Source organism: Carcharodon carcharias, chromosome 16, assembly GCF_017639515.1.
Source record: "Carcharodon carcharias isolate sCarCar2 chromosome 16, sCarCar2.pri, whole genome shotgun sequence".
In the NCBI taxonomy this organism is placed as follows: domain Eukaryota; kingdom Metazoa; phylum Chordata; class Chondrichthyes; order Lamniformes; family Lamnidae; genus Carcharodon; species Carcharodon carcharias.
The window spans coordinates 429,021-444,044 of record NC_054482.1 but is presented as its reverse complement, the minus strand read 5'-3'; the positions used below and the strand labels follow the sequence as shown (position 1 = coordinate 444,044).

At 45.8% G+C, this 15,024-nt stretch overlaps 1 protein-coding gene across 5 annotated transcripts in view; it reads left to right on the top strand.

Moving 5' to 3' along the window:
• LOC121288851 (probable serine/threonine-protein kinase ifkA) overlaps nt 1–14,636 on the top strand; it is a 69,554-nt gene extending 54,918 nt beyond the window's left edge. For all 5 annotated transcript variants that reach the window (XM_041207636.1, XM_041207637.1, XM_041207639.1 and 2 more), the window contains 3 exons: nt 9,130–9,204; nt 11,815–11,909; nt 14,040–14,636. In XM_041207636.1, coding sequence (XP_041063570.1) covers nt 9,130–9,204; nt 11,815–11,909; nt 14,040–14,118 — 249 coding nt within the window. In that variant the 3' untranslated portion in view covers nt 14,119–14,636. The remainder of the gene's footprint in view (nt 1–9,129; nt 9,205–11,814; nt 11,910–14,039) is intronic.
• The last annotated feature ends 388 nt before the right edge of the window (nt 14,637–15,024 follow it).

The window sequence follows — 15,024 nt, the reverse complement described above, 5'->3', positions numbered from 1 at the left end:
CTCCCAGAGGCACAGAGCTGCCTCAAGGAGATGAGGCGCTGTTTGAAAAAAATAATAAAGCAAATAATAATGTCATAAAACACGTCCCCTCATGTGACCCTGCCACGTGTTTTTAATTCAAGTGTAAAATTTTTATTTGATTTTTATTTGCTTTATGAAACCATCTGTGGACGAGGTTTCCTAAAAAGTGCAAAGGCCGCTTGGCCTATTCGCCTGTCCCGCTAACCGTTAGGTTGGACGGGCAGTGAATGAAATATCGCAGGAATGCGCGATGGTGTTGGGACGCTCGCCTGATGTCATCGTATGTCATTTTACGCTCGGCTGGGTTGGGCGTAGGCTTGCCTGCCCACCGAGCTGAATATTCTGCCCATAATCTGTCATCATTGACCAGCATCTGTCCATAGTTTAAATGCTTGTATGCTTTTCCCTTGGAATTTACAACCATTTTTGCCTCAGATACTCCCTGTAGAAAGACAGTCCGTGAAACTCTGCACAAAGAGCTTTCTCCTAACCTCTCATCTCAGTCTCTTACTGACTATTTCAAATTGCTTCCTTCCCTTCGTTGACCTCCCCTTCCCGACAGCTGGGGAACTATCCTTCCCCCGCTCGCTCGATCAAATCCTTCATTATTTTAAAAACCACAAACAATTCTCTTCATGGCTTCTCTGCTTCCCTGTAAATTGTCCCAGTATCTCAATTCTCCCCTCAATTTTATCTTCTCATCCTGATCAATCAATGTCCTTTTCTAGTATAGCACAGCCAAAAGTACACGTAGTACTCTGACTAAGCATTGCTTTGTACAAATTTATCATTACTTCTTTGTTTTTGATCTCTAATTCTGTATTTAGAAAACCAAATTGCTATTGGCCTTTATGTTGCTTTCTGTACCTGTACTTTCACTTTTGAATAATACGTGTTAGAATCCTCGGTAACTCTGTTCACCCACGTCCCTTAGTACTTATTCATTAAGTATGTACTCACTTTTTTCTATCCTTCTCATTTGTATGCTGCTGCTGCTGCTAGTAGCTACTCCTTCCAGGAGGTCTGCTGTCGTGCTATGTTGTGCCATTCTCACATCCACTGTAACTCATCTGCAAGCGCTCTGTGATGTCTGTCATCCAACTACACCTAGGTCGACCCCTCTTTCTGCTGCCCTCCACTTTGCCGTCTTGAGAGATCTCTGTAGCTTTTCAGCTCTGATCAAATGGCCGGAATACTGACTTTTTCTTTCTGGAAATCCCTTTTTAAGATTCCTTTTTGCTCTTGGCATTTCAAGTACCTCTTCATTTGTTTTATGGTCTGTATATGGAATTTTTAGCATATGTCTTAGCCTCACATTTCCAAGGTCTCTATTTTCTTCCACAAATCTTCACTTATTGTCTATGTTTCTGAGGCATGCAGGAAAGTGGATAGAATGTTTTTTTTTTCTCATTACAAGCTTGAGTTCTCTTGTTGTAAACACATCCTTCACCTTCACAAAATTACTTCTGGCTATCTCCATCCTTCTCCTAGCTTCTGCATCACATCTGACATCTCCTGTTACTATTTGTCCTAAATGGACAACTTATCTATTTGCTTGTATAATTTGTATCACCCCACAGTTTTCCACCAAATTGCACGTCCCATCTTCTGATTACCCATTCTGCTAACTGGCCTAAAATGCTTCTTGCTGTTTGTGAAAATCGCTGCAATTGTGTTGTCACTAAATTTCTGTTATGCCCAAGTCCAAATCGACTACAGTAATTGGTTGTCTGTGATTTTGAACACAAGGATTCAAATCAAAGCATAGTCTTCAGGAGAAGTGTGGATAAAAGGCGGGGGATAATTGGACCAGTATGTGCAGAAGTGATTCAGTCCTCATTGTAAATGCACACATTTTATTTTTATTGTAATATAATACCTGGATTTCACAAAGTATTGTAAAGTTAGTTTCAGCGCAGAACTTTTTCTACTTTACAGACCGAGAAGGTGAAAGGGACAAAACTGAGGTCCCACTGCTGGCAGTGAGGTGCAATTACAATGTGACAAGTTGACATAGGCAAAGAGACATGGGGCAGAATTGTCCCAGATTTGCACTAAGCACGGTAGCAGGCAGGAAAAAGAATGTTTTTCCCGCTGGCTGAAATGGTGGGTTTTCGTGCCTTATTCCCCCCAATCCCACCTCATTAATCATGAGTTCCTGGAAAATACGCCATTTCGACGGCAGGCAGGCTCATGTTTGCCCGCCACGCCATTATCTCACCACTTCATCGTGCTGGGCACCATAATTATAGTGCAGCTTCTCAGTGCTTCCAGCCCAGGACTGAAATGCAAGAGGACAGCAGCCCTGCCATTCAGTGGTGCATCCCTTGAGCAACTTTTGGACGCCGGGATGTCCTTTACACACTCTGGCTGCAAGAAGACCAGCAACATCACCAATCCAGTTTGGGAGGTGGGGGCAGTGGTGCTCAGTGCCAGTGCCCTGCAAAGGAGGACAGCCACCCAGTGCCGCAAGAGGATGATTGATGCCCTCCGTTCTGCCAGGGTAAGTCACTCTTCACATCACTCTCAACTCACACACTCACAAACCCACCATGAATGGCCCAGGGCCCTCACTCACTGCTGGTTCAAGGGACATCACTGTTCACTCTCTCACACTCACCTTCATTGTCCTCATCCCGTCCATGGGACCACTCACCACCCACAGAGGCCAGGCATACTTATCATCTGGCCCGGCAGGTGTCCCACTTACACTCTCCTCATCCGTATTTGTGCAGGACAAACTGGCACACAACAAGAGAGAGGGAGAGAGGTCACAGACTGGTGGAGGAATGCTTGAAATCAAGGTGCTCACAGATGTTGAAAATAATTGTCCAGCAGGCCGGAGGAGACCAGGACCGGTCCTGTGCTGACAGTGAGGTCGCCGCTGCTCTACCATGTGAGGATCCAGCAGTGCAACGTCCGTCAGACAACCATACTGTGAGTCACTTCCTTGTTCTGCAGTCGCCTGCTATGCACTAATTATCTCCCCTTACTTTCGTAGGCATATCTGGGTGACAGCCGAAGGAGTCCACAAGCTAGGGCCTCCAGTTAAGCCCCAAAGAAACCTCTGAAGAGGAACCTGAAGGCACCTTCAATGAAGACCCATTGACAATGCTCACTGACACCCTCCACCAGTGCAGAGAGACACACCTCGGTGGGACCTAGCTTTAGTGTAGCCTCGGGACCACAATCTGGTGAGCATATCACGCTGTCTGATCCACAGCATGCAGAGGCAGGGACTTCACAGGCCCCCGACACTCGGAGGACTGCTGGAGGCCAGAAATCTGCTGAGTCCGAGTCAGATGAGGAGCCTCTGGACTTGGTCATATCTCAGTTGCTGAAGCTGCAAAGGCAAGCTCGGGAACATCAGGAAGGGATGTCCACTGCACTAATCAGATTGCAAGGCATGATGGAGGAGTCTCTTCGCCTCCAGTCTGAGGTGGTAGCGCTGGCATGCCAACTCACCGAGGTCAACACTGGTAGGATGGTGGTTGCCATGGAGACCTTGGTCCAGGACGTCACTCCTGCACTGCTGCACAGGCTCAACTTCATCTCTGATGTCATGGTTGGTCTCCAACAGTGTGTATGCAAGGGGGGTGTGGGGCAGCTTGATCTCACTCCAGCTACCCCTTCTCCTCAAGCCGTCAGCCATGGGCCATTGGGCATCCATAGGGAGGAGAATCAGCAGGTCGACACCCAGAGCCATCCACCCAGGTGACTCCAGGAGTGTCTGGCCCATTTGTACCCCCTCTTCCAGTGACCCCAGCAGCTCCAGCTCCACAGGTCGAAGAGGGTGCTACTGCCACACAGCAGGACCCCTGAAAGCAGGTTGGGGCCCTCCAGAGGATGCTGTCCAAGGTCATCACAGACAGGGTGTCACAGTCAGCAGGCTGCCTCTACCTCCATTGTGGATGTCTGGGGAGCAGCGAGATGGAGTGGCGAGATTAGGAATGTTAAGATGATGTAGTTGCACAGACTGGGCACGGGTGTTAATCAGCTGTACATACTGTTCATTATTGTTATTAAACTCCCAAGAATGTCTCCCTGTCGATGGCTACTTATCCTGATGAGTAATGTTCATGTGACAACCTGCACAAGATAAAGGCAGGTGTCTCAGTCCAGGGCCTCTTCCCTGTGTCTGTGCAGCCATCAGACCACAGTGATGGTCCAGCCTCACACTCCCTGGACACATTACTGATACCTGCACCTCGGCGGTGCTGGTCATTGCTGCCAGAATGTAGTGGGCAGGCACACAGAGTTCCTTCATTCTCTCTGTGTGCTCTCAACACCTTAAGGTGGGGCTGGCCCCCATCACACCAGCATCTGGGACCAGTGATGCTGTGCACCAGCTCCTGAAGGGCTGAGGTGCTGAAGGTGGACAAAGATCAAACTTTTAAAGTTTCATAGCTGCATTTCCATATCACCCTGATCACAATGTGCAAGTGAGTTGCCCTTGGACAGACAGGAATCAGACATTGTCAGAGGCCATGTGAAGATCGATGGAGTATCTGACCCCACGTTGTCATCATCCTCCTGCAATCGAGCGAGTATTAGGGCCTCCACTGCATCTCCATGACAGGAGCCTTATCACTGAGGGTATGTGCACTGCTGTCAGCCAGACTGGAGTCAAAGATTCATAGATGCGATGTGAGGATATATGGGGTCTCGTCACCACACATCGTCATCATCCTCCACAAATCTAGCAGCAATGAGGGTTTCCCGAGTGCGCCTGCCTTGCTTGGCCAGTGCGATGGTCACATCACCTTCATTGTGGTCTTCAAGGACCTCCTCACCCTCATCTCCGTCAGTGTCCTCCTCATCGAGGAGACATGCAGCTCCTCCATCTCCCCCTCAGCCAGCTCCTCTCCCTGTTGCAGTGTCAGATTGTAAAGGGTGCAGAGGCGATGACGCTGAGTGACACCCTCTGCGGACTGTATTGCAGCACCAGACGGTTCCAGGCACTGCAACCTCATTTTCCGTATCCTGATGGTTTGGTCCACAAAGTTACAAGTTGCAGCATGAGCCTCATTAAACCTTCGCTCTGCTGCAGTCTGAGGCCACCACTCGTGTGTCATCAGTCACATCCTCTGCGGGTAGCCCTTGTCTCTGAGGAGCCAGCCCTGCAGCCTCTGTGGACCCTGAAAGATGTCAGGAATCTGAGACCTACTGAGAATATGGGAGCTGTGGACACTCCCTGGAAACTGTGTGCAGACCTGCAGGATACATTTCTAGTGGTCACACATTCAGCGAATGGAATCCCTTGCGGTTGACGTAGTTGACCCCTTGTTGCCACGGAGATCTGGGTGCCATGTATAAGTGCAGTCGATCGCACCCTGCACTTGTGGAGAACCTGAGATCTGGGCAAATCTGAGCACCTTGCCTCCTGGTTTTCTTGGTCCCAGGCGAAATGCACAAAGTTGTGTGCCTTCACGAAGATAGTATCCGTGACCTCATGGATGCATTTGCAGGTGGAGGCTTGTGATATCCCACAGAGGTCACCTGTGGACCCCTGAAAGGAGCCACTGCTGTAGAAATTGAGCATCGCTGTCACTTCCATGGCCACTGGCAGTGGATGCCCTCCATGTCCCCGTGGTGCCAAATCCTGCAGTAACTGGCAGAAATGACCAGCCAGTTCCCTAGACATGTGCAGTCTTTGGTGACACTGGTTCCTGGTCACCTGCAGGAATGACAGGCGGTGTCTATAGACCCTGGGTCTAGCTAGGTGGTGAACGGTGACAGCTCACTGTGGCTCTTCAGTGGCATGTGCGGAACTCCAGCTGCCCCCTCTACCTGAGGGTGTTGCTCCTCCCTCTGCGTAGCCAGGGACCTCCATCATACTCTTCCCCTTTGTCTCCGCTGTTTGTAAGGCACACAGCTAGGTCACCAGGCTCCATGATCCTGATGTACTCCTCCTGCAGGGTGAAAGAGAGAGAGGTGTGGGTTAGCTTGGGTGTACTAAAACACCTCTCTTGGTTAAGTCTGAAGGCCCCTTAACACATCCCGGGGAGTGCTGGCCACCACTTGGGTGGCCAGAGTTTACTGTGCTGCATGGTTACTGGGACCCCAACCACCACCGCCCCACTCCACCTGACCGATTGGCAGCAGCAGTGCCCATGGACAGCACAGTGTGCCTGTCAGCTCAGACACAGGCATTTTCCTAACCCGCGCTGCAAGGCTGCGTTGTTAGCTTGATCCATGGGGGAGGTGGGTCCAAACCGGAGTGATGACATTGCAAGGGGCTGTGATGCCTCCACCAGTGACTGCTCCATGGCCAGTTTTAGCAAGGAGATTGTACACTGTGCACAGTCGTCCAACTGTTCTGCCATCCACTAAAACACTCATTAGTTGGCAGTCTGTGCGTGAGGGATGGAAAGTTCAGGAGCATTTAGTGGCATTTTGATGCCTCTGCATTGCTTGAGTGGGCAGCTAAGCTAGAGGCCTGACTCCACGCATGTCAATGTGACTGCACCTGAACTGTCTCAGCTGTGGAAGAATGGTCACGTTATACAAGGTTTCCCTAATGCCTACCCCCACCCCGCATGAGCTTGTGCGCTACCATTAACCACAGTGCAGTCCTTGCCTCTCCTCAACCTGCCTTGATTGCAGTACAGCCCTTTGCCTCCCCCAAACCTGCTTCGGCCACAGTGCAGACACCCCTCCAATCTCGCCTTGACTACAGTGCAACCGTTGCTCCCCTCAGCTCACCTCAACATTGGAGCACAACAGGTGACCCTGGCGAGCTCTGTGCAACCTTACCGTGTGCTCACCTCCGAGTCCCCCTCAAAGTGCAGCCCGCCAAGTGCACGCCTTATGTATGCTGTTGTGAAATGCATCGGCATGCTCGGATGATCCAGGGTGGGGGGATGATTCCAGCGGGCTGGGCTTGTAATGATATGTAAATTTATTACAATGAGGTTCCCGACCTCTGACGGTTATAAACGTGAGCCGCCATTGACGGGCAGAGCAGACCTTTCCAAATTGGTTTCATGACATTGTGAAACTGGTTTATGGCCTTCTCGCCATATTGTCCACTCACGCCCAATGCCAGCGGGCATGGAAAATTCCACTCATGGTTTTTATAATGGAAACTCTTGACAGAGCAGTGTGACAAAAACATGAGAGCTGGAGGTTTGTTTCTGGATACAGGAAGAACCATCAGACATAAGATTTTCAAATATAATGTAGCTACATCGAGAGGTAAATCGACTGCCTGGCTTCGTCTTTTCCAACCTTTCTCCTGTCTGATTGGCTTCCTGACCTTTGGATTAACGCTTTGATCCTTTGTTTTTTGTCCATCAATCATTATCGTGGGTCAAAATCCTGGAACTCCCTCTCAAATAGCATTGTGGGTGCTGTGGTTCAAGAAGGCAGCTCACCACTACCTTCTCAAGGGCAATTAGGGATGGGCAATAAATGCTGGCCCAGCCAGTGACACCCACATCCCATGAATGAATAAAAAGAAATCAACTTTCGATCTTTATTGCTAATTTCTCTTCAACCTTTCTGTATGAAGGCTCCCGTAAGGTGCCTCATTTATCAGTCATAAATATAACTTGATATGTATATAAAGTAAATAATACACTAATGAAGGTATATTCTATGTATTAGGGAAAAAAAGAGACATTTAATATGATTGAAAGCAAAAAAAGAAAGACTTTTTCCAGATTATGCCACAAGGTGACAGTGTTTGGCCAAAAGATAAACTACCGGTAGAAAACAAGTTTTGGAACACTGTTTTCCCCATTGCACTGAAGTTACTGACAGAACTGCATAACCTGGCCAATAAATTGTGGAAATATTGTGATTTTAGTTTTGACTAATCCCCTGTGGCCACTTTTGCTTTGTGTCCAGGAAATATGAGATGGGAATTTTCCACTGTAATTTTAGTATCTAATAACAGCCGGAAGTTTGAACACCAAGTAATGAATCATTACTATCATCTCCCTAAATCATTACTATCATCTCCCTAAATATTCTTTGGATCCCACAAATGGTCAATAACCAATCTTGATCAGCTCAGCTGCTGGCCATTTGATCTTTTTCCGTCCAGACTGCACGCGGAGGTCTGTCTTGCAGCTTGACATGGTTAATCATCTTTATTTCGGAGTCCGAGAATGTGACATCAGGAAGCACATAACGCGTTGTCATTCAGCTCTTGAGGAAAGTGCTCTCCACACCAACGCAGGTCTAACCGTGAGAGTACGGCTGGTTTTTGTCCTGATAAGGGCATTGCCTCTTTAGAACTTCTGCAACTTTTTGCATGTGAATAGAATATGTGAAAAAATAGTCCTCTTGGTTATTTTAAATATTTTGTTGGTAAAGTTTCTGTCAGTTTGGGATTTTTGATGCCCAGGTATGTGGTTTCCACTCAAGTTGTTCACACACTTATTTTAAACGATTCACCAGCCAAATCTCCTGTCATGCACTTTTTCAGTTTTCATCCTGGGTTATTCATCAATACATTCCTGTCAGGTTTGAATTTTCACTCAATGCTGTTTAGCAAATTAACGAAAAGAATGAAAGACCATCGATCTGAAACGTTAACTCTTTCTTTCTCCTCAGGTGAGTACCTACTGAGTATTTCCATCATTTTACTGTTTCTGTTTCAGAAAGAATCAAGTCCTGCACTTTCACTGCCTTATATGTTTAAGTTTTGTTACTGGAAGAGAGGTAATGTACAGTGTTCATAACAGAGCGGAAGATGCTGTGACAGGAATGTTTTAAATAAGAAAATTCTCTCAAAATGGAGGGGGACAGTAAGATGAATGTTTACATCGGACGCTACAATTACCTTGATTGCACTTGCCCTTCAAAACTCACATTTTATTGTACTTAGCCTTTGTAGTTCCAAGTTGTTTCAATAGCTTTTGGTTGTTGCCTAAGTATATGGCAAATTCTGACACTATTTTAATGAAGAGTTACTGATTTAGCACAAATGCATAAAGTGTACATACATTATTGTAATGAGAATATTCTGTAGGATCGGGTTAAAATTTGCTTGTAAAGACAGCATTTTGTTGAAACTTAAACATCTTCACTGCACTACTAGCAGGTTGTGTACTAATATTAGCTCTTAAAAATCTGGCCTTGTGTTTTACTTCTTTTTAGAAAAAGGTTGCAGCTGAAAGCCTTGAAAAGGGAAGGATATTTGTTCTACAACCAGAAAGTGAAACCGATTTAAAGGTAAGAACAGCAATCTCACCAATTGTCCTGTCAGTGGAACTCAGTGAATGTGTGTAGGCCCAATGCAAACGAGTGGAAAGCCTGAAAATGCATAGTCTCTGGAAACCTAGATGTATTACAGTCTGCATCACTTATGCTGTGCACGTTCATAGTGTGCAACCGTCAGTTAGTGCTAACCATTTACCATCGCCATAGAAATCAATTAGAAAGTCACTTGTTAAGCAAGTGGCTATTTTGGAAAGATGCAGCTGTTCAACAATCTCTCACAGATCATTCGGGTGCGATTACCTTCATTTCCAATCCTCTGTATTTATCGATTTATAAGCTCCACTGATTTCGGGCCAACTCAGGTCTTCCAGCAACTGTTCAATAAACTTTTCGCACCTATTAAGTTATTACTATTGACTATTGCGTCTGTTAATCAGCTTCCAGTATGAAGCAGCTTACTAGGGCTTTACTGTTATTCCTTATAAAAAGGTAAATTTGCACTAACAGCAATGCAATACGCAATGAAGACTATAATATTCAGAATTTGTCTTGCCTCAATTTACAGGGGGGTGACCTTTAGATTGATACTCAATTCAGAAGAGCCTCAGAGTGTTCTATTATTTGGACGATTTTGACTTTAGGATAACTGACCGGGGAGTGAGCCGGTCAGCAACCCTTTCCATTGATGTTGATTGCCTGTGATTTTTAGGCCCCAGTCTCACTTACATTTGCTGGACAAGCTTCAGGGGGAAATTGGAACTTGACCCAGTGTCTCAGAATTAGCAAAGCAAATAGGGCCGGAGCTGCCAGTGATACTATCAATGTGCACAGTAAAAGTGATAGAGACTGTAATACGTTTAGGTTAGGTAAGTCATGGGAAGGTGGGGTGCAGGCACAATTGCAGAGGGTTTGCGGGCATCCTTGAGGGTGACAGCGGTCCAGGTTATTTTTGTGGGCTCCAGAGGGCCTGCTCTGCTGTTATTTCTGACACCAAAGTGGCCTCTGCAGTCTCTGACCAGTTTCTGGCAAAAATAGCAATCGGGCCCCTCTTTGCGTTAGTAGACCCCAATTTCCTTGTCCAAAGCTGCCAGTAGCAATGGGGCAGAAACCTCAGAATAGAATTTCAACCACATGGGCAAATCCAAATGTTGTTCAAAACGCAGCATTGAGAAATATATTTCCTTGTTTATCAGAATTATTTAGGCCTCTCAGAAACCTGAGGAAAATTGTAACCAAATCTTGCCCATATGGTGAAATCTGCACTGGCAGGTTCCAACTAGTGTTAGCCTGCAGAAATCTGTATTGCGGACATAGCTTTACATTATGTTCATAAATGAATTGGATGAAAGAATAGAGAGTTGTAGATCTATGTTTGCTGAGTTAGCAAGTTACTAAGTAAGGTGGCACAAAGGTAGTGGACAGGTATAAAATTATAATTAGAAAGGCTGATGAAATGTTGGCCTTTGTCTCAAGAGGGCCAGAATACAAAGGGGAGCAAATAATGTTCCAGCTGTACAGAGCTCTGGTTAGACCCCTTCTAGAGTACTGCATTCAGTTCTGGGCACTGCATCTCAGGAAGGTTATGTTATCTTGGAGGCGGTACAGAACACATTCACTAGGATGATTCCAGGGATAAAAGAGTTATATTATGAGGACAGGTTACATAGTCTGCATTTGTATTCCCTTGAAGGTAGAAGATTAAAGGGTGATCTAACTGCGGTATTTAAGATGATGAAATGATTTGATAAAGTGGATAGACTGAAAGTATTTCATAAGGTGGGAGAGCCCAGAACAAGGGACGATAACCTTACATTAGAGCCAGAGGGCAGAATTTAGCCCTTGATGGACATGTGGGCCCCACCAGCTCGGCGGCAAGTGGACAGCCGAACCTGTCACCGAAATGGGGCCCGCCGCCATTTTGAGTGGGCTGGGCCAATTAAGGCCCACCCAGCGGCCCCGCAACAGGAAGCACTATGCAATTCCTGTGCAGGGGGGGGGATTCCCCATCTGTCAAAGTGCGATCTTTCACGTATGCGCAGGAAAGAGAGCACGTCTCCCTGAGGCAGTGTCCTGTCTCAGGGAATTTAGTGACAGGTAAGAAAAGGCAAAAAACAGAGAAATATTAAAAATATTAACATGTCCCCCTCATGTGACACTGTTAATAATAAACTCATGAAGTTTATTAAATTTTTACAAAACGGTAATGAAACTTCACCCCGCCAGTGGATGAAGTTTCATGAATAATCTGGAGCCCCCTGGGTCTCCTGGTCTGCCCGCCAGCCTTAAACTTGGACGGGCAGGCTCTTTAACAAGGTTAATGAGCCTGTCAATAGCCTTAATTGGCCATTGACAGGTCGGCGGGCGGACAACTGATTTCGCTGTCCGCCCGCCTTCCTGAATATTTAAATGGACCGGGATGACATTGGAGATCCCTCCTGACATCATCCCGCGTCATTTTCCCCTCGGCAAGCGGGCCCCGCCCCCAAATCGCCGGGCGGATAATCCTGGTCAGAGTTACAACAAGTGAATTGTAACAAATACATTCCTACAGGTATTAGGTAACTGCAGTAAACCTCATGAAGCGTTCTGCATTCCTGGCATTTATCCTCTGTTTATCCCTAGGTGTTGCTGTATGACAGAGGAAATGTTTCAATCATAAATAGCATTGAGAAGCTTTTACAATGTGTGAAAAAGTCCGCAAAACTGGCTCCCTCAAGGTAAAGCGTTAAGAGAACGTGCCTTTTGCTATAAGTATGTACAATTTTGAGTGTGGTACTTTTCATTGATGAAGCGAGCAAGGTTTCTATCAAAGCAAACTTAATTTATAAGCCTCTAGTAATGTACAATATTGAATAATGCAGGAGAATTACCCTGCATGTCCGGAAATAAGAATTCCGGCTAGTTCCAGTTAGTTAAAAGGTTCTGGGGTTTATGACCATTTTTGTATGGAAGGTATATTAAAAATGTTACCTTTAAATTAAATCCAGGGATTACGATTGCCATAGAAATAAGAGGATTGGGAAGAAGAGATGTGTTTTAAAGCTCAGTGAACAGGATTGTGGGATTTTGCATCCCACATTGAACTGGGGCAGTAAGAGTCAGTTGACACATCCCAGGGGAGATGGTATTATTTATTTTGGGAATAGCAACGGGGTACAGTGTTGTGCGTTAGCTGGTAATTGTGGATTGCCAGGCAAATTTAAGAAAATCAGATGGCAACTTTTCCACTCTTTCATTAAATTGTCTGGGTGTTTGGTAAACTACTGATGTCTATTTGTGCTTTGATCCCTGCATTAGTTTCCATTAATGTGGAAGGGGGGGGCGTTGTTTCTATTCCCCATTTTTATTTTTAAATGAGACTTTTCTCCAGTATTTTTACCTGCTGCTTCAATTGAAGTTGTAGCAAAGCAAATGCTGCGGATGGGAACTCCCTGGACAACCTTCTGACCCAGAAGTGAGAGGGAAGGAAAGAAACCCAAGCCTATTTTTTTTCTGAGTCTGTGTTTGCGAAGACCCACTCCTTCATGCAGCAGCCATCACTGTGTGTGGCAGCTCTCATCCTCCCTTTACCTTTGAAATGAAACACAGTAAGTGCTTTTTAATCAGGTTCGCTGTACTCATGCTCCTTTCAACCTGCAGTAGTATAATGTCTTCCCAGCTTTTCTTTTTGTTAACAGCTTTGCCAGCACTATTTGTCATCATATTCCAGTTTTAGTGCATTCACTGAACTTACCATGGCAACTGGTATAATGAGCTGGACACTCTCGATAAAAATGTTTGAAAGCAAATGAGGGAATAAAAAGGTGTCATAATACAGAATTGCATGGATTTCAGTAAACAATCTTTATTTACCTCAGCTTCAAATGCAGCAGAGTTAGAACAGCTTATTACTATGCCTCACTTTGAATGCACATGACATTTAGACGTATGATTCGACAAGATGTGGGGTTGAGTTCCGCCTATGTTTTAAACTTCTAAAGTGAATTTGTGATGCTGCCCAACAACTTTGAACAACCAAGGTTTTGAGGAAAATACACACGTGCACACATCCCCAGAAAGCCGTCTACTTAATCGTAGTGTTGGCTATTGGGGCTCAGAAAGGTTCGCAAATTCACGCACCAAACAGACAATTTGCATTTTCGATAACGTAGGGTGGAATTTAATGCCACACCCCCTGAAAACGGGGCTCTGAAGCAGGGTGTCTGTCTGATCGGGCAAGAGAGTGCAAGGTGGGAGCCTGCCCACTGAAGGGCCTCGTCCCACTGCCGCTAGTATTCAATCAGTGGTGTGTGAAGGATTAGGCATGCAGGAAGACTGATAAGCAAAGGGGGGAGTCCTCCTTCATAGGTGCTCAGTGCCTAATCGATGGGCACAGCGTAGGGAAGGGGGTGCCTGCTGAGAGCTACCCCCTGCCATTTCCTTCATCCCCCCTCCCCCCTTTTCTGTGACCTCCCCCTTTCCCTGCAACCCTCATCCAGCCCTCAGTCACCCTTCTCCAGGGGCCTAAGGCCCAAGTGCATTACCGGCAACAAATGCAATTCCAGGTGACGGCCCCTGATTGGTTGGCAGCTCTCGCGAGTGAGATTTCTTCCTTTCTGAGGGAAGCCCTGGAAGTAAATGCTCCCCTCCCCCCCACCATGGAATTGGGAGTCTTGGCAGTAGGGTTCCCCGCTGTCAGTTAGGAACTTATTTCCCTCAGGGCTCCCCAGAGATCGGGTTGGCAGAGGTATCGCCGGTTTTGGTGGTGCCTCCCACCACCCCCGTTAAATTCCACCAATGGTTTTTATTTCTGAAACTGTTAACCACAGAAAATATTGTTCAGATTTCTCTGCTTTTCGAACAAACAGGTGCTCACCGAAGAGAAAAATGTGTCCCAAGAGGCAGTTGAATGTACCAAGGCAACGTTGTGCACTGCGAAAGTATTGAGAATGACACATTGCCTGATGGTAACTGTGCAACTGGACTCATGATCAAGATAAGAAATTGTTAATATTTGCATCTTTTTGGTAATATCTTGTGGTCTTGCTTTTGTGTGCCTGTAAATGCTATAATTAAAGGGAAAGTTACCTGAAACTGTGGCAACATCCTAAATGTTGAATGTACTGGTCTTCACCATCACTACTTTTCTCACATATTTTGCGCTTTATCAAGTCTTGTTCAGATTCTTGCAAAAGCATTATAATTGCACTAAGTTCCATCATGGTGACCCCTTGAACCTTTACCTTAACATATTCAATGCTGACATGTCAGTGTGTTTCAAACAAGTATGATAATTTATTTCCTTTATCAGAATTCTACTGCTATTAAATACAGGATACTAATGTCACATATGTGATGTAAGATTTTTAGAATATTGTACGAAGATTATAATGCTGTTAATGTTTTATATATCACTGTGTTAAAATGTTTATTAAATAATCATTAAAAAGTTTATGGAGTAGCAATTTATGTTTCCCTTGACAATTTTCTCCTCTCCTCATCTCTTTCCTGAAGGCACCAGCTCTTTGCTGGGTACAGTTTCACAGTGGCCATTTTGGATATATGAGTCTAAGTTGTGAGTATCAACAGGTTATTTGCAATTGGTGGGAGTCACAGCCAGGCCTGATTCTGTGCTCATTCTTGATGCCTGTGTATTTCAGCAGAGAACACTAGGTAGCAATTAAGAATGGGAATCACTGACAATTTGCCTAGTTCCAGTCCAGGGTTGGTGGGGACAGTTCTTAAGTCCCTTTGGACTGCCCTGGCTGAGATCAACTAACTTGGCACAGACTGAGAATCAGGTCCCTGACCTTCCTGGTCTACATGGTCCAATTACGTGCCTAATGAGTTGCT